General features: G+C 47.7%; 1 protein-coding gene across 1 annotated transcript in view; it reads right to left on the bottom strand.

The window, feature by feature from the left end:
* EMC3 (ER membrane protein complex subunit 3) overlaps positions 1-23,927 on the bottom strand; it is a 33,879-nt gene that overhangs the window by 6,837 nt on the left and 3,115 nt on the right. The window contains exons 2-4 of the mRNA XM_068133210.2: positions 23,682-23,739; positions 20,423-20,516; positions 16,622-16,726 (exon numbers count right to left, since the gene is read on the bottom strand). Coding sequence (XP_067989311.2) covers positions 16,622-16,726; positions 20,423-20,516; positions 23,682-23,739 — 257 coding nt within the window. The remainder of the gene's footprint in view (positions 1-16,621; positions 16,727-20,422; positions 20,517-23,681; positions 23,740-23,927) is intronic.

The raw sequence follows: 23,927 nt of genomic DNA, 5'->3' as shown, positions 1-23,927 counted from the left end.
CAACCCGTACATTCGCCCTCTCGACTCAAGCTCACTCGGACAAAAGCCTCGCACAAATTACACCGTGAAGGCCCAATAGCCATATCTATGCCACAAATCAAGTACGTGAGCGAGTCTGGCACACTGAATTGAAAATATATAGAATGCTCATACTCCGTGAAAAGTGAAGCCGCCGTGTCGCCATCTTGGTTAGCACGACTCGACCAACTCGCTTCGCAGATCTCGTTTGTTTTGAACGTTCCCCAGATTTTCAAAGCCAGACAACTTAAAATGCCATTTTGCGCGGCAATAAACTGCTCCAATCGGTTACGGAAGGGTTGTGGAAAGACGTTTCACAGCTGTTTCAAAGTCGTTTAATTCATATCGCACAAAATCGACAAAAACCGACATAAAACACGATCACACAAAAGGTGAAAAAACGCAATCGCTTTTCGCTCTGAATTACGTGCAAACGCGTGACGGAAATCACCATCGCCCAGCATCGAGTGCCAACCAAGATGGCGCCCGGTAGCTGCATCTCCACCTATGTGGTGTGAATGGCAATGGTCATTCTATATATTTTCAGTTCAATGGTCTGGCAGCGGGGATGGAACATCACGTGGTCGCTCTGAGCGAATCAGCGAGCTGCTCTGGCACCGGCTGAGATTCCGTGTTCCTCGCTGCGCTGCGATGTTCCTCGCTGAAATGCGCTGAGGTAAATATGAATAAAAAATATGGATCTCGTCAAATATTTTTCAGTAGGCCATGTTCTTCCCAGGCTCAATGGCCATGTCTATGCCAAATATCAACCACGTGAGCCTCTCCGTTTAGGAGTATATCGGTAACATTACACACACACAAACTGTGTTTTATATATACTAGGGCATGCCCGTACGTGGGTGCAATGCCCGTACGTGGGTACGTGGGTACGTGGGTGCGAGTACGGTGACAATCCCCCCCCCTCTATTTACATGAAATGGTTTGGTCCATGAAATGGTTTGGTCCATTCGCAAAGCCAAAGCGAACGGCTTGCGAGTACGGTGACAATCCCCCCCCCCTCTATTTACATGAAATGGTTTGGTCCAAAGCGAACGGCTTGCGAGTACGGTGACAATCCCCCCCCTCTATTTACATGAAATGGTTTGGTCCAAAGCGAACGGCTTGCGGAGTTTGGTAAAGAAATCGCCATAGCTCGGTAACTACTTGTCCGATTAATATGAAACCTTGAAAAGGCACATCCTCGGGTCCCCAGCAATATACCTGGCAAGTTTCAAGTATATCGGACCCGTGGTTGTCGAGAAACAGCGGTCACAGACAAACACACAAACACACAGAGATTACTGGAATTATAGATAGACTAGGGCATGCCCGTACGTGGGTGCAATGCCCGTACGTGGGTGCGAGTACGGTGACAATCCCCCCCCCCCCTCTATTTACATGAAATGGTTTGGTCCATTCGCAACGCCAAAGCGAACGGCTTGCGAGTACGGTGACATTCCCCCCCCTCTATTTACATGAAATGGTTTGGTCCAAAGCGAACGGCTTGCGAGTACGGTGACAATCCCCCCCCTCTATTTACATGAAATGGTTTGGTCCAAAGCGAACGGCTTGCGGAGTTTGGTAAAGAAATCGCCATAGCTCGGTAACTACTTGTCCGATTAATATGAAACCTTGAAAAGGCACATCCTCGGGTCCCCAGCAATATACCTGGCAAGTTTCAAGTATATCGGACCCGTGGTTGTCGAGAAACAGCGGTCACAGACAAACACACAAACACACAAACACACAGACACACAGACACACAGAGATTACTGGAATTATAGATAGATAGATAGATGTGTCCGTTTTTTTTTTGTGTGATTAATGTTAGCTCTTACACGAGCCTCGATCTTGTACACAAAAAAAAAAAAAAAAAAAAAAAAAGGTCAGGGATGAACCCCCACGTTCTTTTCTCGTTTCCAGGACTGCTCTTTCCTATGGAGTTGGTGGATATGTACTTTCTTTGAATAATTATCGATGCAAGCCTAACCTGATGGCAAATAATGTTATTATTCATCTTGTATAATACGAGGCTTGGTGTGAAGTTCGCAAAGTTGGCCAAACCTCAGGTTCTGTCAGATGTTCTTTGCCTCAGGTTCAGGGTACTCATTTGCAGATGTTCCATGTCCACAAAATGGGCGGCAGCCACTCGTTTGCGTACGCAGGTCACGCACAAAAGTACGTGCAAACGTGGTTACAAACAAAGTGATGTTTAACCCGCCGCTATGAGCGTGAAATCTGGGATACAAATCGTCTTTTAAACATAATTTTCAGCATTCATACAAGAGTATCCAATTTCAATATGGTTAGCCATATTTGTTCTGTTCCTAAATGCAAATCGGACTCAAGAGAATATATTATCTCTGAGAAATATCTGGGGATGAGAGGTGTTGGGTTCTTACCATTTACAGTTGGTACATTCTAACATTTACATTGGATATAACACACACACACACACACACACACACACACACACACACACACACACACACACACACACACACACACACACACACACACACACACACACACACACACACACACACACACACACACACACACACACACACACCTTTTACCAATACGGTAGTTGCAAAAATCTAGAATAGTATATATTGTGGCCCAAGAAGCAAACAATATATATATATATATATTGTTACGCAACTGTGATTAACACCACAGTTACGGATGACCGATTTGCGAGACTTTAACTCCCGAGGCGAACACTCAATGGCGGACTCAAGTTCAACACAAACGCGCGGAATGGCGGGACACAGCGAAGGCTCCGCAACCTTATCTATTAAAATGAAACACCCAGGAAAACTGCGTTCAGATATATATATAGAAAATAATATAAGGATTTATTATCGAATAGTAATACAGTGAAAAAAAGCCGCGCCGGTAAATCTAATAACTCTAAATCGGGACGTCCCCACACGACTGACAGCAAACACGATACGAGGGAGATTATGAATACAAAAATAACACGTCACGTCGTTCAAATGTACGCGGATGCGGCTTATCTGTCTTTTGGTCGTCTTTGTGGCGGCCGTCCACACCGCTCCTTTTGGCCCGATCGCACACCACCAGGTCCTTCGCTCCAAGCTCCACGAGGCCCCGCTCCAAGCACCACGCGTCCGACGCGTGGCCAGCAGCTTCACACGAGGACGATCTCCACAAGGCCCGTGCACCAATGGTTCAACGGAGGGCTCGACTTGCAACGAACTGCTGCGAACTGCCGCGTGCTCTGTGTGCTTGGTGTTCTAACGAACTCTCCACCAACTGCCTTCGGGGAGCTTTTCCACCAACTGTCTTCGGGGAGCTTTTTCCACCAACTGTGTCTCCGCGTCGACTGTGTGCTCCAACGAACTCCCTGTGTACTCTCTGGACTGCCTGCGTCTGCCCGCGTCTGCCACGAACTCAACTCAACTGCCTGAAATGGCGTCCGACCGTCGCATATATTGGTGGCCGATGACGTCACATTGGCGCACTCCTCAGCCAATCACAGCCTCCCAACTCGCCCAGGTCACGCCCTCTGCGGCATGCGACTCCTGACATCTCCCGTCCGCGACCCCCCCCCGCGGTCGTTTTATAACACGTGCCAGCGAGGTTGGTAGGCCTTTTTGGTGCGAACGGCGGCGGCCAACCGCGGCGGTGTTTTTGGCCTGGTTTCCTGTCTATTTATTACGAAGTCAATGTCAGGGAAAGGGAATTATTTAATGTTGCGCTAAGGACCTAACTAATGTTTATGTGGTTTGCAGTGCCATAATGGACAAAGGTTTGACTACCAGGTGAGACTCACAGGGGCGTTACCTTTAATCCCTCACTATTTAACACTCGGACCTCCAGGTAGATCCACAATCATACATCTTACCCTGACAAACGCCTAAACATCAAGAACTTATTACATGTAGAGTCCCTGTCACGACAGCCGAATACCTACCTATTCAGATCTACCTAGCTCTAGATATTGCTCTACCAAATTCATAACACAGCCCCCCCCCTGGAACCGTAGCTCCTGCAAGGTTCACCGCAGGCGCTACCATTCCAGCCTTAACACTTACTGTCACACACTTAATTAACCTATGAAATAAATCAGGAGGGCTGTGGGAAGTGAGTCGGACTACCTACCTACACTTCCTTAACATGCTGAACCCCTTAACCATCATGCAAGTATGTACATTTTCTTCATTGTTCCTGTGGAGGGAGGAAACAACCAACACACAACACTAACTTAACCACAAAACTTAACCATCTTTCCAAACTCAAAACTCTAACCTTTGTACATACCCCGGTCTACAGACCGCGTCCCCCGGTGGATGCCACAAGACACAACCTTACCTGCGGGGCCATCCCCAATGCATCCCCCTAAATTTCCACGGGCCCTGTCCAGATGTTACAGGTGAGTGACACGGCTCGGTGGATTTCGCCCACATTCATGCTACACAGACCCCTTAACCACTCATTCTCATTCCATAGGTCATCAAGGCATTTCAAAAATCAACAAAGCACTTATTTCAATACACCCCCTGCAGGACCATGGCATTGATGTCATTCACGTGTGTGTGCATTCCTCAACTAGGCAGCGGGGAGGTACCGCACAAAAAGATGGTGGGGGCGCATCAGGCTGTGGTGCCCGCAGTCCCAAAAACAAGTCAACCGACTTACAAGTTCATTGCCCCCCCCCCCCCCCTTTACCTCTTGGCCCCGTGACAGCCCAACAGCCCCTTTCCGCCGTTACCTCGCCGGTGAGGGTCTCCACACACACCAGGCTCCTCTGCCTCCTGCTTTCGCGCAGCAACACGGGTCACCGGGGGACTTCCTCACCCCGCGGCGCCCAACCAGACCCTCCACCGACGAGCTCCAATTTCCAGTTACCACCGGCTGCCAGGGGTAATTGCCGCAGAGGGGGGCCCGCAGGCATCGCTCCTCAGAGCTTGCTCTGTACCTGCGGACACACACACCTTCCCCACCCACAAGACCCCAAAACACACTTCCTCCCCCGCTGCCATTCAATTCTCCACACAACTCAGCACAATTCAGTACAATTCATAGATGGTGTAAAAGGTGTTACAAGGCTTGCCATGGCCTGCCACTGTGAAATCCCATTCACAGTTCGAATCATTGAATCCTTACACATTTCCATTAGCACATTTCCAAAAAGCACAATTATCGCCCCTCATTATCTCCAATAATCATCACTCACTCTCCAGGTTCCACTCTCACGACCACATCAAAACACCTAACCACAATACAAAAACATACGCCACCCACAAGACACTGTGGCTCCCATTCCATCCCCTCACCGGCCATGTCATCACTCTCACCCGCCTCCCAACTCCAATTTACATGTCCCCAATTTCCAAAGCAAATCCTGAAGCCTGGGACAGTACTCCTCAAAACACTCACCTCAAGTGCAGGTAGTTGCAGGTTGGTCAGGTTCAAGAGTGTCATCCACCACACCTAATTTCCCCCTCACCCTTCCAATCCACTCCGGAGTCTCCCGACCCATGTAGGAGCTCAATCTATCCCCGTGAACTATCTGTGGAAGGGTATGCGGGCCCATCTGAATTTTGAACACCACATCAGTCACCTGCCGAAGCACCACCCCAGGGCCCTTCCAAGGTGAAGTGAGTTTTGGGCACACCCCCTTCCTTCTCCGGGGCCAGTAGAGCCAAACAAGGTCTCCAGGAAGGAAACGAGGTGTGTGAGCCCGAGCGTCATACCGCGTTTTCATCTGCGAAGAAGCCAAGCCAATTTGCTTCCTCGCAAACTCATGAGCCTTTTCCATGCTCGCTTTCAAATTGGTTGCATAGCTCTCCACAGTTGGCTCACCCGGTTCCCCTGGTGACGGTCCCATCAACAAATCTGTGGGGACTCGCATCTCCCTACCGAACATCAACAAGGCGGGGGTGCACCGAGTGGTCGCATGCTGGGCGGTCCGGTATGCCATCAATATAAAGGGAAGGTGCTCGTCCCAATCCTGTTGGTTTTCAGATGTAAAGAGGGCCAATTGTGTCAACAGTGTCCGGTTGAACCTCTCTACCATCCCATCCGATTGAGGCCTCAGGGGAGTCGTCCGGGTCTTATGAATTTGGAGGAGCTCGCACACCGACCGCAGGAGGGCAGATTCAAAGTTCCGGCCCTGGTCAGTGTGTAGCTCCCTTGGGACGCCAAATCGGGAGAAGAATCCCTCAACTAGAACTTGAGCTACCAGCCGGGCTTCCTGGTTGGGCAATGGGTAGGCCTCTGGCCACATGGTGAAGTAATCCATTGCCACCATAATGTACCGATTCCCTCGGCGGGTGGCTGGCAGGGGCCCCACCACATCTACTGCCACCCGCTCGAGCGGTGCCCCGACATTGTACACCTGGAGCGGGGCCTTGCGCGCCCGTGGGGGTCCCTTCTTACCGCGGCAGAGGTCGCAGGATCTCACCCAATTTTGAATGTCTCTGCCCGAATTCACCCAGTAGAACCTCTGCCGTAATTTGGACAAAGTCTTGGCCACGCCCAAATGTCCCATTGTCCTAGTCCCATGCACGTGCCCCATAACCACTTCCTTCAATTTGTTGGGTACAATTATCAACCAGGAAGCTACATCACCCATTGGTGTCACCCACTTCCTGAACAAATAGCCCTCTTTCAACCCCAACATCTGCCACTGTGCCCAATAGGCCTTTACCTGGGCTCCGTGTGGAGCAATCTCCTCCCAAGAGGGTCTTTTGTCCTCCTCTAGCCAATGAAAAAGGGGCCCCAAAACGGGATCCTCCCTTTGACTCTCTTGCCAATTCACATCGCCCAATTCCTGTGGGGGTTGTGGCAAAGTTCGCCTGGTCACTCTCGCTGCATATAGGCATGCATCAATTTGGCCCTGCCCAATTGGATCCTTGGCTTCTTGTCTATCACAAAATTTACACTGTGCCTCCCAACAGGGGCGCCGAGAGAGAGCGTCTGCATTGGCATGTGCTTTGCCAGGCCGATGTTGCACAGTGAAATTATACTGCTGCAGCCTCTCAAGCCACCTTGCAATTTGTCCCTCCGGCTCTTTGAACCGAAGGAGCCATTGCAAGGAGGCATGATCCACTCGGATCACAAACTCCCTCCCATAAAGGTAAGGGTGAAAGTGTCCAACTGCAGACAGCAAGGCCAATAGTTCTTTGCGGGTAACGCAATAATTTCGTTCGGGCCTCGAAAGTGCCCGACTGTAATACGCAATAGCCCTCTCGACTCCCTGTTGCATTTGTGACAACACAGCTCCCAATCCCTCCTGGCTCGCATCTGTGTCCAGGATGTAATTGCCATCATCCGTCGGGTATGCCAAAACTGGGGCCTCCACCAGACGTTGTTTTAAGTGACTGAATGCCTCGATGCAGCTCTCTGACCATACAAATTTGGCTCCTTTCTCTGTCAATTTGTGCAAAGGTCTTGCAATTTCCGCGAAATTTGCCACAAATCTCCTGTAGTACGAGCAGAGGCCCAAAAATCCTCGGACCTCCCTTACATTTTTAGGGGCGGGCCACTCTTTTACAGATTTTACCTTTCCAGGGTCAGTGGCCACGCCGCTCTCACTGATCACGTGACCCAGGTAAGTCACTTCCCTCCTGAAAATTTCACACTTGCTCGGATTTAATTTCAACCCGGCACCCCTTAATCTCCCAAATACGTCTGACAAATTTTCGACAGCCTGTTCAAATGTGGGAGCGTGGACCAATACATCATCCAAATAGACGAGGCAAGTCTGCCACGGTAAGCCAATCAAAACACGTTCCATCAGACGCTCAAACGTGGCAGGGGCATTGCACAATCCAAAGGGCATGACGACAAACTGCCAGAGACCCTTTCCTGTGGTGAACGCCGTTTTCTCCCTCGCCTCTTTATCCATTTCCACCTGCCAATAACCGCTCTTTAAATCCAACGTGGAGAACCACGTTGAGCCTGAAACGGCATCGAGGGTGTCATCGATCCTTGGCAGGGGATACGAGTCCTTGAGTGTCACATGATTGAGCTGGCGGTAGTCCACACAGAACCGAGTGGTCCCGTCCTTCTTCTTCACCAGCACAATGGGTGACACCCAAGGACTCACCGAGGGCTCGATAAATCCGGCTCTTTCCATTTTGCTCACCTGTTCCTCTGCCTCCTCTTTCTTAGCGAAAGGGAGCCGCCTCGGCGGTTGGCGAACAGGCCGAGCCTCGCCAGTACTAATTTTGTGCCTGACGAGACTCGTGCGCCCAACATCCTCGGGGGAGAGAGAAAAAACACCCAAGTTCTTACCAACCAAATTGTGCAACGTCTCTACCTGCTCCGATGTTAGGCCCTCTTCAGAGCGTGTCATCATGTCCCACACTCCCTTTGACCAATCACATTTCCCCAAATTTTGCCCTCCTTCCGGCTGTACTGGCAAGCATGTGGATCCACCTCCTCCGGTGACCTCTACTACACTACTGCATTTGGCTACGATGGCTCCGCCCCTTATAGTGCGGGGGCTGTCGGACAAGTTGAGCAGCCTGACTGCCAGCATAGGCCCACGGGTGTCTATGAGGGTGCGACCCACCATTAATTCCTCCGTCCCCTGCGAGGACCACGACTCCACTAGCCCCAGCTGGCCAATGGGTTGAGCACCTGCTGCTAACTCTGCCATCACGACTCTCTCGGACCTGGGAGGCACGGTCACAGTGCGCGGCACCTCCAGCCACGTCCCCTGCACCTCCTCGTCATCCCCCAGTCCCATTAACTGCAGCCTCTCGGTGCCCAACCACATATGACCACGCCCAAGGTCTAATTGGCAGTCATGTTCCACCAGGAAACTCAGTCCCAACAGACACTGATCGCACACCCCCGCCACCCACACAACCACGCTGACCTCCAGGCCACCCAACTCCATCCTCACCACTCCGCGTCCCAATATTGGTGCCGTTGCCCCCGTAGCCAGTTGAAGGCTGTGTCCTTCTACCCTATCAATTTTGTCCCAGCCTCCAACACTCTGGTCTAGCACACCCGGATTGATAATGGTGTCACTGGCTCCAGTGTCCACCACAGCCTCACAAAATTCTCCCTCAATTTTGCATCTAACCCTTAGATTACCCGTGCCAATTTGTCCGCAATTCACTACTTCCACCAAAGGAGGGCGCTTCTCCACACACTTGCCAGCCGAGCATGGCCCCGTATGCTCGGCTCGTTCTAGTTTCCCGCACACTCTACCTCTATTGGCCCAGGCGGAGGTGGTGGTCCTCTGTCTGGCATCTGTGGACCTACTGGGGGCCCCCTCCTTTCTGGACTGCGAAGCCTGTCAGGAGGTGGGGGCCCATATGGTTGCCGACAATTCCTCTGACTGTGCCCTCTTCTCCCACATCTAAAACAAGTCCCCAAGAACGGACCCCTCTGGTAGCCAGGTGGAGCCCCCCTTTCTCCCGGCCCAGCCCGATAAAAATCAGGCCGTCCTGATGGCCAACCTGGACCACCCTGTCGTGACTCGCTCCCTGCAATTTGTCCCCCCATCAAATTTGTCAGCTGGCGGCTGATTCCCCTTAACATTCGCCCGATGTCATCCTCTGGCTTTTCCCGATCCCGCACCTCGGTCTGCCGTACCGTCACAGGTGCCCTCTCCGATGCGCGGTTCGACCTTCTCAAAAAGGTCAGTCTCGCCGCGCATTCCGCTGCCCGGTGCACCGTGGGTGGGTCCTGTAACTCCACCAACGTCCGGACCTCAGGATCAGGGAGAGCCGCCATAAATTTTTCTATCGCCAGCTTGTCCCACGCCTGTGCTGGTAGGTCCCTGTATGCTATCCTCACCGATTGGTATATATCCTGGGCCAGCTCCTGCAACGTCTCATTAGGCTTTTGCCTGCGATGCAGCAGCTGTGCCCTGACCAGGTCGCACCTTGCGCCTGTCCCGTACCTGTTATTCAAGGCCTCACAAATGGCCTTGCTGGTCAATATTCCCTCTGGGACTACGTTCAACACGTCGGCGGCTGACCCACGCAGTGTCGCCACCAGATTCCCCATGCGCTCCCGCTCTCCCCAACCATTGAGCTGAGACACGCACTCAAATTGTGTCAGGAAAGCCTCGAGGCTCCCTGATCCGTCAAAATGTACGAGGGGGATTGTTTTTCCAGAGACTCTATTCCCCGATTCCTCTCTGTCCAAATCCAGTCCGGGGCCAAAACACCCCCCCAACTGGGTATTCCGTTTCGGAGCCTCTGGTGTCCAAATGTGGCTCGTGGTGAGGGTCTCCTGGGTCACCTTAATTTGGTCCTGAAGATGTTTAACCGACCTACTCACCTCTTCCTTCAAGCTCTCTTGAACCCGACCAACCTCCTTCTTGATGGTATTGTCCCAGATCTCCAGTCGCTCCTGCATAAAATCACTCACCCTTTCATTATCCATTAGTGGCCCCCACAGGCCTTTCTCAATTAACCCTTGCTCCTGCTCTTTTATGCGGGTTTCCAACCCCCTCACCTCCTCGGCCAATTTGCCCCCCTGTCGGTTGAGCAGTCCCCATTCCTCACTCTGCTGTAGCATTCTGGCATCCACCCGGCCCCGATAGCCTTCCAGGTCCCCATTTGCTTTATCAATTCGAGCATTTGTGGCACCAATCTGACCCTCCAACTTTTCCCCCATTTGGACAGCCTGCGTCACGCCCTCCTCTATTTTTGACATTAATTCTTCCCGTTTCAATTCAATTTCCACCCCTATGGCTTTTTCCATCTCCCCCATTTGAGTTCCTACTTCACCCTCAAATTTCCCCAGTCTGTCCGTAATTTGGTTTTGCACTCTCCCTTCTATGCCATCAATTCGTTCCCCCAGCTGCTGTGCCATTTCCCCAATTTTTCCTTCCAATTGTTCATTCCTTCCCTTTATTTCATTCCCTTGTTCATTCATTTGTTCATTCATCACCTCCATTTTTCCCTCCAATCCATCGATTTTTCTGTCCATCCCTTCGATTTGTTCTTTCAATCCCTCCTTTAATCCTTCAATTTTATCACTCTGGGCATTCAGTTCCCCTTTTAACCCATCAATTTTATTTCCCATTCCTTCAATGTGTCCCTCCATTCCCTTCATTCCTTCCTTCAATCGATCACTCTGAGCATCCATTAATTCCTTTAAAAATTTCATTAAAGCCTGGTCGTCTCTCGGGGCCGTCCCATTTGTTCCCGACTCCCCGGTAGGGGAGGGGCATAAGTTGGTGCTCGGGACGAGGGAGGTTCCAAGGCTCACCTCTGCATCAAATTCCCCTATTTCCGGCTCACTCCCGACGCTGACGGAGGCCTCGCTGCGTACTTCCATCTCATCAATTTCCGACATCCGCTTTCCGGAAGATTGTTTCCCGCGCGCGTATTTATTTTAATAATTCCTGAAACAATTTAAATTTGACGAAGACGCGATATCGCGCTCCGTTTGCCCGATTGATTATTAAATTTCTCCGCCTCAACTATAACAATTTTGCGTTCGAACGTCGGGCGCAATGTACGCCCGACCGTGTCGATGTCTCCCCGCGGACAAAAAAATTTGTCCGACCGTGTCGATGTCTCGCCGCGGACAAAAAATTTGTCCGACGGGTTCAAATCCTACACTCCTGACACCACTTGTTACGCAACTGTGATTAACACCACAGTTATGGATGACCGATTTGCGAGACTTTAACTCCCGAGGCGAACACTCAATGGCGGACTCAAGTTCAACACAAACGCGCGGAATGGCGGGACACAGCGAAGGCTCCGCAACCTTATCTATTAAAATGAAACACCCAGGAAAACTGCGTTCAGATATATATATAGAAAATAATATAAGGATTTATTATCGAATAGTAATACAGTGAAAAAAAGCCGCGCCGGTAAATCTAATAACTCTAAATCGGGACGTCCCCACACGACTGACAGCAAACACGATACGAGGGAGATTATGAATACAAAAATAACACGTCACGTCGTTCAAATGTACGCGGATGCGGCTTATCTGTCTTTTGGTCGTCTTTGTGGCGGCCGTCCACACCGCTCCTTTTGGCCCGATCGCACACCACCAGGTCCTTCGCTCCAAGCTCCACGAGGCCCCGCTCCAAGCACCACGCGTCCGACGCGTGGCCAGCAGCTTCACACGAGGACGATCTCCACAAGGCCCGTGCACCAATGGTTCAACGGAGGGCTCGACTTGCAACGAACTGCTGCGAACTGCCGCGTGCTCTGTGTGCTTGGTGTTCTAACGAACTCTCCACCAACTGCCTTCGGGGAGCTTTTCCACCAACTGTCTTCGGGGAGCTTTTTCCACCAACTGTGTCTCCGCGTCGACTGTGTGCTCCAACGAACTCCCTGTGTACTCTCTGGACTGCCTGCGTCTGCCCGCGTCTGCCACGAACTCAACTCAACTGCCTGAAATGGCGTCCGACCGTCGCATATATTGGTGGCCGATGACGTCACATTGGCGCACTCCTCAGCCAATCACAGCCTCCCAACTCGCCCAGGTCACGCCCTCTGCGGCATGCGACTCCTGACATCTCCCGTCCGCGACCCCCCCCCGCGGTCGTTTTATAACACGTGCCAGCGAGGTTGGTAGGCCTTTTTGGTGCGAACGGCGGCGGCCAACCGCGGCGGTGTTTTTGGCCTGGTTTCCTGTCTATTTATTACGAAGTCAATGTCAGGGAAAGGGAATTATTTAATGTTGCGCTAAGGACCTAACTAATGTTTATGTGGTTTGCAGTGCCATAATGGACAAAGGTTTGACTACCAGGTGAGACTCACAGGGGCGTTACCTTTAATCCCTCACTATTTAACACTCGGACCTCCAGGTAGATCCACAATCATACATCTTACCCCGACAAACGCCTAAACATCAAGAACTTATTACATGTAGAGTCCCTGTCACGACAGCCGAATACCTACCTATTCAGATCTACCTAGCTCTAGATATTGCTCTACCAAATTCATAACAATATATATAGTCTTTCACCGAGGAGAGGCTTCCATCTGGCCACTCTGCCATAAAGGCCAGATCGGTGGAGTGTTGCAGTGATGGTTGTCATTCTGGAAGTTTCTCCCATCTCCACACAGGATCTCTGGAGCTCAGCCAGAGTGACCATCGGGGTCTTGGTCACCTCTATTACCAAGGCCCTTCTCCCCCGATTGCTCAGTTTGGCCGGGCGACCAGCTCTCGGAAGAGTCCTGGTTGTTCTAAACTTCTTCTATTTAAGAATTATGGAGGCCACTGTGCTCTTGGGAACCTTCAATGCAGCAGAGATTTTTTTTGGAGGCTTCCCCAGATCTGTGCCTCGACACAATCCTGTCTCTGAGCTCTGCAGGCAGTTCCTTCGACCTCATGGCTTGGTTTTTGCTCTGATATGTATTGTCAGCTGTGAGACCTTATATAGACAGGTGTGTGCCTTTCCAAATCATGTCCAATCAATTGAATTTACCTCAGGTGGACTCCAATCAAGGTGTAGAAACATCTCAAAGATGATCAAGAGAAATGGGAGGCACCTGAGCTATATTTCAAGTGTCATAGCAAAGGGTATGAATACTTATGTCAATGTGATATTTCAGATTTTTCTTTTTAATAAATTTGCAAAACTTTCTAAAATCCTGTTTTCTCTTTGTCATTATGGGGTATTGAGTGTAGATTGATGAGGGAAAAAATGAATTTAAACGATTTCAGCATAAGGCTGCAACATAACAAAATGAAGGGGTCTGAATACACACATATATATATATATATATATATATATATATATATATATATATATATATATATGTATACCAGCGTAGCTCGGCTCACTTTGCTTTCCTCACCACACGTCATCGCCGCAGAAGCATGGGCTTGTTTAAACTGAGGATAATGACCTGACTGAGTTTGAGTTTCTGTGTTGTCATGTTTCCACCAATCATAATGCAAACATTTATTTTGTACAAATTTATTTGTAATATTGGTGATATTATTTATTTGCAATCAAAAAGTCCAAGTGGTGTAAAGGTCTAAATGGTCAAGGGTCCAAGCTGTCTAATCGGTCTGAAGGGTGTAAGTGATCTAAATGGTGTTACGGTCTAAGGTGTTGAAAGGGACTTCAGGGGTGTAAAGGCTCAAAGGGTATAAAAGGTTGGAAGGGTGAAGGGATCTCTAGGTGTCTAAAGTATTGAAAGGGTCTTAAAGATAGAAGTGGTCTTAAGGGTATTGGGGGTCTTCAGGATCTGGGGATTTAATGGGTCTTATGGGTTTTACAGGTCTTTTGGGACTTTTTGGTCTTTTGGGTATTTTGGATCTTTTGTGTCTTTATGGGTTCTTCTTTGGGGTCTTAATGGTCTTTAGGATTTTTTTGGGTCTTCGTGGTCTTTTGGGTCTTTAAAGGGCTTCGTGGTATTTTGGGTCTTCAGTGTATTTTGGGGTCTTCGGGATATTTTGAGGCTTTGGGGTCTGACATCTTTTAGGTCCTCTGGGTCTTTAAGGTATTTTGGGTCTTTTGAGTCTTTTAAGGGACTTCGTGGTCTTTCGGGGTCTTGGTGGTCTTCAAAGGTCCAAGGGATCTCAGCAGTCTAAAGGGTCAAAAGGTATATTCCAACAATCCGTAATTAATAGACGTACAGAATTAATCGACAGGAAACAACTGGCGTTCAAACAGTGCGGTATTGATAGACACATAATCACAGCTTGACAGCTTCACGGACGGTTTCACCGACTGACGTCTGACGGACGGACGGACAAACATACGGCTTCCGTGTTTTTCGGTTTCGTGTTTTTCGGCTTTATATATATATAGTTAGACTCTCTCTGCCTTGTCTCACTGCTGCTCCCAGATGTTTGGAATCAGAACCAATTTAGGGAAGACAAGTTTATAGTGGAGACAACCATCAACGTAGCATCTGCCAGATAACTAGAGGGGCAAATATCTGCCACTATGAGTAGCAGTCCCATATTTTATGAGATCGCCCTGTTTTATTCCGAAGTGCCCCGCGTCCTGTTTCATACCTTACCAGGGCTGCCATGTGTCCCATATTCTCAGTATTTTTGGCTTATTTTGGCCATGACGTCAATTACCATGACGCCGTTGGCCTGTACGGACACAGTATGACCGTAGCATGCCCTAGAAGCAATCTCAAGAATATTTAAATATTTAAACCTCATAGCTTTAGGGAGCTTACTGGACAATATTCCTGAGATTGTCGTCACAAAAGGTGTTGCCCCTTCACGCGCAAGAAGACCTATGGCAGCCTCCATGACTCCTGCCCGAGTGTCCCTTTTTCATGAGCTGGTGTTACTGACATCTGCTCCATGCTGATGATGGCCAATAACCAGAAACATTTACATGGATGATGCCTCCCTTGGGTGAGCTCGTACCAACTGAACAACAGTAATCAGTGAGTACCACCGCTTGCTATACAGGGGGGCAGCAGTGAAACCAAGCTGGAGACCCCATTTTTAACACATTTTTTCAGATGCCAATGACAAACTCCAAAGCTGCACCATGGTTTCTTCTGTCACCAGTTTCTGGCCTTTAAAAATGAAATCATTAATTATGCAAAGTATTCAAAACACAGTGATTGGCATCAGTTGATAATGCCCGTTGAACTCTCGCCCTCCGAGGGGAGGAACTTTAAACGCTTGGATTGCCCTTTGGTCCATTAGACCCGAAGAAAGAAATTGGAGGTGCACCTCTTTTGTGCATTCCACGAAACGTCGTGCGGAGCACAACAAAAAAGGATTTTTTTTATTTTTTATTTTTTTCCCTTCTATACTGAATCGAGGCTCGTGAAAGAGCTGACAACCGCGAGGGAAAGACAGCACAGGGGGACCACGAGGGAAAGACAAAGACAGCACATGGGGACCGCGAGGGAAAGACAAAGACAGCACATGGGGACCGCGATGGAAAGAAAGACAGAACAGGGGGACCACGAGGGAAAGACAAAGACAGAACAGGGGGACCACGAGGGAAAGACAAAGACAGCACATGGGGACCGCGAGGGAAAGACAAAGACAGCACATGGAGACCGTGAGGGAAAGACAAAGACAGCACATGGGGACCACGAGGGAAAGACAAAGACAGAACAGGGGGACCACGAGGGAAAGACAAAGACAGAACAGGGGGACCGCGAGGGAAAGACAAAGACAGCACATGGGGACCGCGAGGGAAAGACAAAGACAGCACATGGGGACCGCGAGGGAAAGACCAAGGTTGGAGTTGGGGACATAGAGAGGGTAGTTGGACGATAATGACGAGGGAGCGCAATGGAGAATGTGACTGTGAATGTGGAAAGACCAAGGCGCAAAGGATGGAGAGATGTGACGTCTTTTAAACCTCATCCCACCCACCTTCCCCCTGATTCAAATTTTTTTTGTTGTTCTTCTTCTCCTTTTCATTTTGTATGGGGTGAAGTTAATAAAAATACACAAATATATAAATATATAAATGGACGGATGATACTCGACGCACCGTCACACACACAAAGCTGCCAATGCAGTTTCATCTCATGAACAGGTTTAGAAACACTCAACATACATTTCAACATTAACGACAAAGAAAAACATTTAACAACTCCCATTCAACTCTTTCCCTGATAAAAACAATAGCTCAACTGGAAGTCTACGTGATCTGTGATTACATGATACTTGCATGTGCAGCCCTTACTTGTTACGAAGCCAGAGAAGGTCCAGTTGATCCAACCTCCAATGATGATCATTGGCAGCACATTGGTGAAGTTCCCTTTCATCATGTCCGTGAGCATGCTTGGGTCTGACATGGGAAGAACCAATCATCATATTTCACCGAGGACTACCGGAACAGCAACAACACACCCACATAACCTACAGGTCAGTAAATGGAATGCAGGTAGAGAAAGGTGCGTTCTCCCATACAAACTTCGGAACACATCGCTCGAGTTAGGATAACACCAGGTTGTACCATTCTTAAAGTAATCACAATCCTCAAATGTCCTTTAATGAAGGGTGATGGTTTTAATGTTGTTTATTGCATTGCATGTGACAATTGTGGGAAACAGTAGGTGAGGGGACAGGATGCACACTCAACGATAGGATAACGGAGCACGAAAACGTACAAGGATTGGAGTAATCTGGTGAGTGCTCGGGGGTTGTATGGCACGTAGCAGAATTGGTCCTTAAAACCTACCCTTATGAATGGGGACAGACAAACACACAAACTGACTGTGTTTTATATGGTGGATAATATTGTTCAGAAGCATTCAGCTATACTCAACGTGTTCAACTTCAGAGAAGAACATCAACTTCAGGCAGAAAATAATCTTCCTTTAGTGTGAATGAGGCATGTTTAAATATCAGCGAATGTATGATGTTCGAATACTCGTCCCGAGATACCGATCAAGGCATTGCGGGCATAGGCCTACAGCCCTACATTGCCCTGAGATTCAATATAACCCCCACTCTGCAGAACGTATCTAATAGTTATTACAATACTTTACTGTGACACAGCACCCCAATCCCCAAAATCCTTCCTCCCTCCTCTCCTCACACCCTCCCCTCCCTTTTCTCATACACCTCTTTTTAAACCACACATGTGCAGCGAAAAGTGGGATTAAGCAATTGGTTCACGTTGCCTCTCTGCCTGTCTATCTACAAACGTCAGTCCGTGATCGAGGAACAACTTAATTTCAATTTAATGTTCTAATTTGGACACAAATTGGAAAACAAACCAGTAGTTTAGCAGTACTTTGGCTCTGCATTTCACAAGTTGTACAAAATCTCTCCCCGATTGTGCAAAATCAGAGGAGCAAGGCAACTTTTTTATACTGTCGGCCTGTCTGGAAGTCAAACAAAATTGGAAATCATTCCAAACAGGAACCTTACTGTTTTTAAGGATGTCATGAAGGACACAAACAATGGGCACAAATAACGAATGTAACGTGTTAAGCTAGATTTTTTTTTTTTTTTTTTGTATACCCAGTCGAGGCTCGTGTAGGAGCTAACACATAGAATGCATAATAAAGGAAGCGGGAGACAAGAGGGAGAGAGAGAGAAGCACAACAACAGTTGAGAATAGGGACACTGCAAGGACTTTCAGGAAAGAAATCGGAATTTGAAGGTGGTTTTGGGGTGGATTAATGGGGGTAGAAAAGATCAAGGTTTTGGATGGGGAAGGTGATGTAAAAGACGCTGTATCAACGGTGATAAACTTCCGGATTCTTTTTTCTACGACCTTAAAAATCTTTATTTTATTTCAATTCAATTGCATAGTTGAACACTGGAGAACACAAATCACCTTTTAAGCTCTTTCAAAACCTTTCCATTTAGCAGAACTTGGACAAAATATTCACACTGCGTCTCATGCACTGAGGGCAGAGTAACTGTGAGATTCTGAATTCAGACAAACATGGCCGTGCCAAACGCCGTTTATTCTTTAGTGCATCTTTTTCTCAAAGATTGTTCCAAAATCATCATTTTCTTCAAGAGGATGAATGAGGCCAATGGCTTGATCTCTGATCATCAATTTGGTTTCAGACCTGGTCACTCTACTCTGGACATGCTGCTTCTGCTTTCTCAACAATGGATGGAGGTCCTCAATGCCAAACAGGAAATTAGAGCTGTCTCCCTTGACATATCACGTGCCTTCGATACGGTCTGGCACCCCGCTCTGCTCACCAAACTCTCCTCTTTTGGTATCCATGGAAATCTCCACGCATGGCTGGCAGACTTCCTCTCTAGTCGTAGTCAACGTGTGGCCCTGAATGGGGTTCTCTCATCTCCTCTTCCTGTTCAGGCTGGAGTTCCCCAAGGCAGTGTTCTGGGCCCTGTGCTTTTTCTGGTCTTCATCAATGATCTCTCCGACTCTCTTGAAAATCCTCTCTATCTCTTTGCTGATGACTCTACCATCTGTCGCTCCATTCCTCATCCCTCAGATCGGCAGTCTGCAGCCTCCTCACTTCTGCAGACCTGGACAAAATCACAGACTGGGCAAACAAGTGGAACATGTCTTTCAATCCTGACAAATCTCACACTCTTACGATGTCTCTCCGAAAAGACCGACTGGACAACCCTCCCATCCACTTTCTGAATAATCCTCTCCAAGAAGTTCTGTCACTCAAGCTTTTGGGTCTCACTATCTGCCATGATCTTTCCTGGGAAAACCACATTTCAAACCTGGCCTCCAAAGCCGGTCGCCGAATGGGCATCCTCCGTCGTGCGAAGTCCTTCCTTGGCACACCTGAGCTCCTCACCACATACAAGGCTTTCATCCGCAGCTCAATGGAATACTGCTCTCCCCTCTGGGCTGGTACTCCTGCCTCACACCTAGCTCGACTTCACACTGTTGAAACCAAAGCTTTCAGAATCATTGGAATCTCCCGCGATGAAGCTAACTCCAAGGGCCTTTCACTCACTCACCGCAGGCAGGTTGGTGGTCTTTCCGTCTTCTACCGACTCCTCTCTGGCCTTGCCCCCCCCAGCTCTCTCTGGGCTCTGTCCCCCAAATATTCCTACAGGTCGCACAAGATCTGCCTGCAACCCTCTTATGGTTAAACTGCCAAAATCAAGACTCTCTGCTCACCTTCACTCCTTCATTCCTCTTTTCTCCCACCTCTGGAACAAACTCCCTCACTCTCTTCAATCCCACTCCACCCTCCAGGTCTTTAAAACAGCTGTTCACCACCATCTCTTATCTTCCCCCATCCAAAACCTTGATCTTTTCTACCCCCGCTAATTTCACCCCAAATCCACTTTTTTGAAATACCAACTTCTGTCCTGGAAGTCCGTGGTGTCCTTGTGTTTTATACTTCTCCCAAAATTCCCACGCCTCCTCCCCCCAAGCCCTCTCCCTCCCACACATCTCCCTGCTCTCAAATGTTGTGTTTGTGTGCTTCCCCTTCTCTCCCCATCTTGTCTTCCGCTCCCTCTTTTTATATATTTTGTTTGTCTGGTTGATTTGTTTGTGAAGTAAATGTTAGCTCTTTCACGAGCCTCGATTCAGTATACAAAAAAAAGAAGAAAAAAAAAAAGGAGTTGGCAGAAGCTTTGTAATTGCGCAAATCTAGGCTGCATGGGGTAAGGTGTTCAATAAACTAGTTTTTTTTTATTTATAACTGTTTCACCATTTACAGGTGAATGACATTTCGACCGAAATTAAATCTGGTTGTTGACCGACAACTCGGAATATTCTCTCATTAGAGATTTCCTCTTTAGAAAAAGGCAAAAAATTGTTTCTACTTTCTACGTGAACCCAATTCTACGTGTCTCAGATAAAAGCAGAGAAAAAGGAAACACAAAGACTTCACCAGTTTAACCGTGCTCGTAAATGAAACGTTACTCAATAGGCCGGTCAATTTTCCTTCCCCCAGCATTATGATGGAGGCCGCAGTTCAAAATTCCAACCTTCATCATTTGGTTCCTTTAAGTCTTTCCAGAAAGAAACATTCCCACTGACAATGCAAAAACTTTCAGTGGATGTCAAGCATTTCATTACCTGTCATTGGGTTCTTGGGAATGGTCTTCCGCTTTGTTTTCTTAAAAAATCCTGTCTCTGGGTCATTGAAGTAATGCTTGCGCATAATGAATGACTGCAGGAAATAACAAAAAAACCATTTTATACTTGAGTGTTTTGTATATTTAAAATACATTTTATTAATCAGAACTCAAATATAGACATTCCATTTGTAATTTCATTGTTTTACCAAACCACAAATCAAATAGCCTTGAAAGTACAGTCGATTCTTTGTTTGAAACTCACTCAAAAATATATATAGTCGGACCCCGCTATTCGCGGGGGATACGTTCCTGGAAAATCCGCGAATATCGAAACCCGAGAATAGCGGGGCATTGTTTCAATGGAAAAAGGTCCCAGGTCATGAAAATATATACCAAATAGAGAGGACCAAACCGCAAATAGAAAGGCAATATCCACGAATCGCAAGGCAAATCCCGAGAACGTCGACGATAATCCGCGAAGGTCGATGAAAGTCCCGGAAATGGCGACACAAAACCCGCGAATGTCGACGAAAATCCACGAAGGTCGATGAAAATCCCGTGATTGTATGCCGCGGCATTGTTTCAATGTGGAAAAGGAGGATACGTTATAGGTTCCCAGCATTTCCCGATTCATACAGGAAATTTTTTAAAGTTTCAAATGTTTTCGACCACAAATGCACACGATTACAGTTTCACAAAAAATGCTTACAAAAAAACAAAAAACGACAACACCAGGTACCATTTCCAATTTATTGAAGGAATGCGCTTACAGTTTATTAAAAGTGCTAAACCGGCTTAACCATACTGCATCGTGAAACGTAAAAAACGTGAACACCAGGTACCAGGTGCAATATTGAGCCTATCTGCCAATTTCAATGAGACATAATGAAGCATTTGCATTCTATAACTCACAGGGTTGACATGTTTTCATCGTTGATGGAACATCCCCCAAAGAGTTTTCATTGTGCAACATATCTGATGCTGCTTTACCATAAATTGCAAACTGTAATCGATTTAATGAAGCGTTTGAATTATATAATTCGCGGAGTTGACTTGTTTACACATCTGGTGGGATATCCCGCGAAGCTCGCTTATAGTGCGGCTAAAATTTGCGCCAGCGAAAGCCATGAAAACGCAAAGCACACAGCAGTGAATGTACGGTACAGTACCGTACAGTATAAGCAGGTCATGCTCACGGCTGGTACAAGATGTTTTTTTGCATATGTCAAGCTGCTTTATGCATGGCTGGTGAAAGATGGGTTTTTATAAATGTGTCAAGCTAGCAGCTCGCGAATTTTTTTTGCGACCCTGAAAAAGCGCGAATTTGCGGAACATGGCTGTGAATTGGGGGGGGGGGGGGGGGGACCGCGATTTCACAGAACACAGTCGCGAATAGAAGAAAAAACCCGATTTTGCGGAACACGGTCGCGAATAGAAGAAAAAACGCGAATTCACAGAACATGCCCATGAATAGGGGAGGGGGAGAAAAAAAACCGCGATTTCGCGGAACATAGTCGCGAATAGAAGAAAAAACGCAAATTCACAGAACATGCCCATGAATAGGGGAGGGGAAGAAAAAAAAACCGCGATTTCGTGGAACTCGGTCGCGAATAGAAGAAAAAACGCGAATTCACAGAACATGCCCATGAATAGGGGAGGGGGAGAAAAAAAAAAAACCACGATTTCGCGGAACACGGTCGCGAATAGAAGAAAAAACGCGAATTCACAGAACATGCCCATGAATAGGGGAGGGGGAGAAAAAAAACCGCGATTTCGCGGAACACGGTCGCGAATAGAAGAAAAAAACGCGAATTCACGGAACATGCCCATGAATAGGGGAGGGGGAGAAAAAAAACCGCGATTTCGTGGAACACGGTTGCGAATAGAAGAAAAAACGCGAATTCACGGAACATGCCCATGAATAGGGGAGGGGGAGAAAAAAAAAAAACACGATTTCACGGAACTCGGTCGCGAATAGAAGAAAAAACGCGAATTCACAGGACATCTTTCCACGAATAGAGAAACGTGTCGCATTTCATCAACCACAAATAAGCCGATTCCGCGAATAGTGAGGGCCGACTGTACTTGGGGCTGGAAGGATGGCCTAGAGGTAGGCATGCCCACCTCCAAGCTGTCTAGTAGAATGAAAAATGAATGATCGTTTTTTAAGGCCATTTTCCCCGCTAGAGCAGGGGTTAGCCTTGCGGGCCCCATGACAATCATGGTTCCCTGTTTGAGGCAATGTTTTTATGGCTATGGTTTTAATGTATGGTTTTAATGTCTAGTAGCCTGGGGTCAAATCCCAACTCAGCTATAAACTGTCCGCCTCGTGTCTCACAACAGTGATTCATCAATGTGTGTGTACCATCCCTCGATTTGATGTTAAACTTGCCGTCCCTTCTGCCGGCATTAATTGGTGGGCTTTAAAGATCTCTTGCTGTCGTTTATAAAGATTACGTGAGCTATCAGTGGCACAACGAACAATTGCATGAACCCTAATTAAATGAACCTAACCATAACTAAATTTAAAATGCATGAATTAATAGAGAAAACTGACTGAATGAAACTAAAACATGAATCATAGCTCTGATATTTTCAAACCCTGCACACTTCTGACAATTGCGACCGTGACAAGTTCAAATGTCATGAAATAACGCCCAAAAGGTATGACAAAATTCCACCAAACTCCTTGGAAAAACCAAGAGCAATAATGCAGATTGAAGAAGAACACAAAGGTACGCTTCACCATCAAAACACAGACCCTTACATTCCACCGACTCCGTGTGGTGACCTGCCTTCAGAGGAAAAGCAAACAATCCCGTTTTTGGCTTCAGGAATGCAATAAAGTTTCTGGTAATTTCATCAGGATACTTTCATTCACTTTGCACAAACCCAAAGAGCACCATTTAATCACCATACCAGGTGAATGTGAGATACAGTGTAACCATGATTAGTGAATGCGATGTACAGTATAACCATAACGGGTGAATGTGATGCACAGTATAACCATAACGGGTGAATGTGATGTACAGTATAACCATAACAGGTGAATGTGAGATACAGTGTAACCATGATTGGTGAATGTGATGTACAGTATAACCATAACGGGTGAATGTGATGCACAGTATAACCATAACGGGTGAATGTGGTGTACAGTATAACCATAATGGGTGAATGTGATGTACATTATAACCATAAATGATGGATGCGAGATACAACGGGGATCACCATAGCGTGTACAAATTAGGTTGCTTTACCTGCCGTGGGATATACCTTCCATTCTCTCGCAATATTCTGCTTCGCAGGAGCACCTGGCTGCAAATACAACAAACCCATAAGCCTGACATACGCAAAACATAGACACCCAGACACAGACACAGAGAGACACACACACAGAGAGACACACACACAGAGAGAGACACACACAGAGAGAGACACACACACACACAGAGAGACACACACACACACACAGAGAGACACACACACACACACAGAGAGACACA

Source organism: Myxine glutinosa, chromosome 12 (assembly GCF_964187855.1).
Source record: "Myxine glutinosa chromosome 12, kmMyxGlut1.1, whole genome shotgun sequence".
Taxonomy (NCBI): Eukaryota; Metazoa; Chordata; class Myxini; order Myxiniformes; family Myxinidae; genus Myxine; species Myxine glutinosa.
The sequence above is the reverse complement of the archived record's forward strand: the minus strand, read 5'-3'. Positions and strand labels throughout refer to the sequence as shown.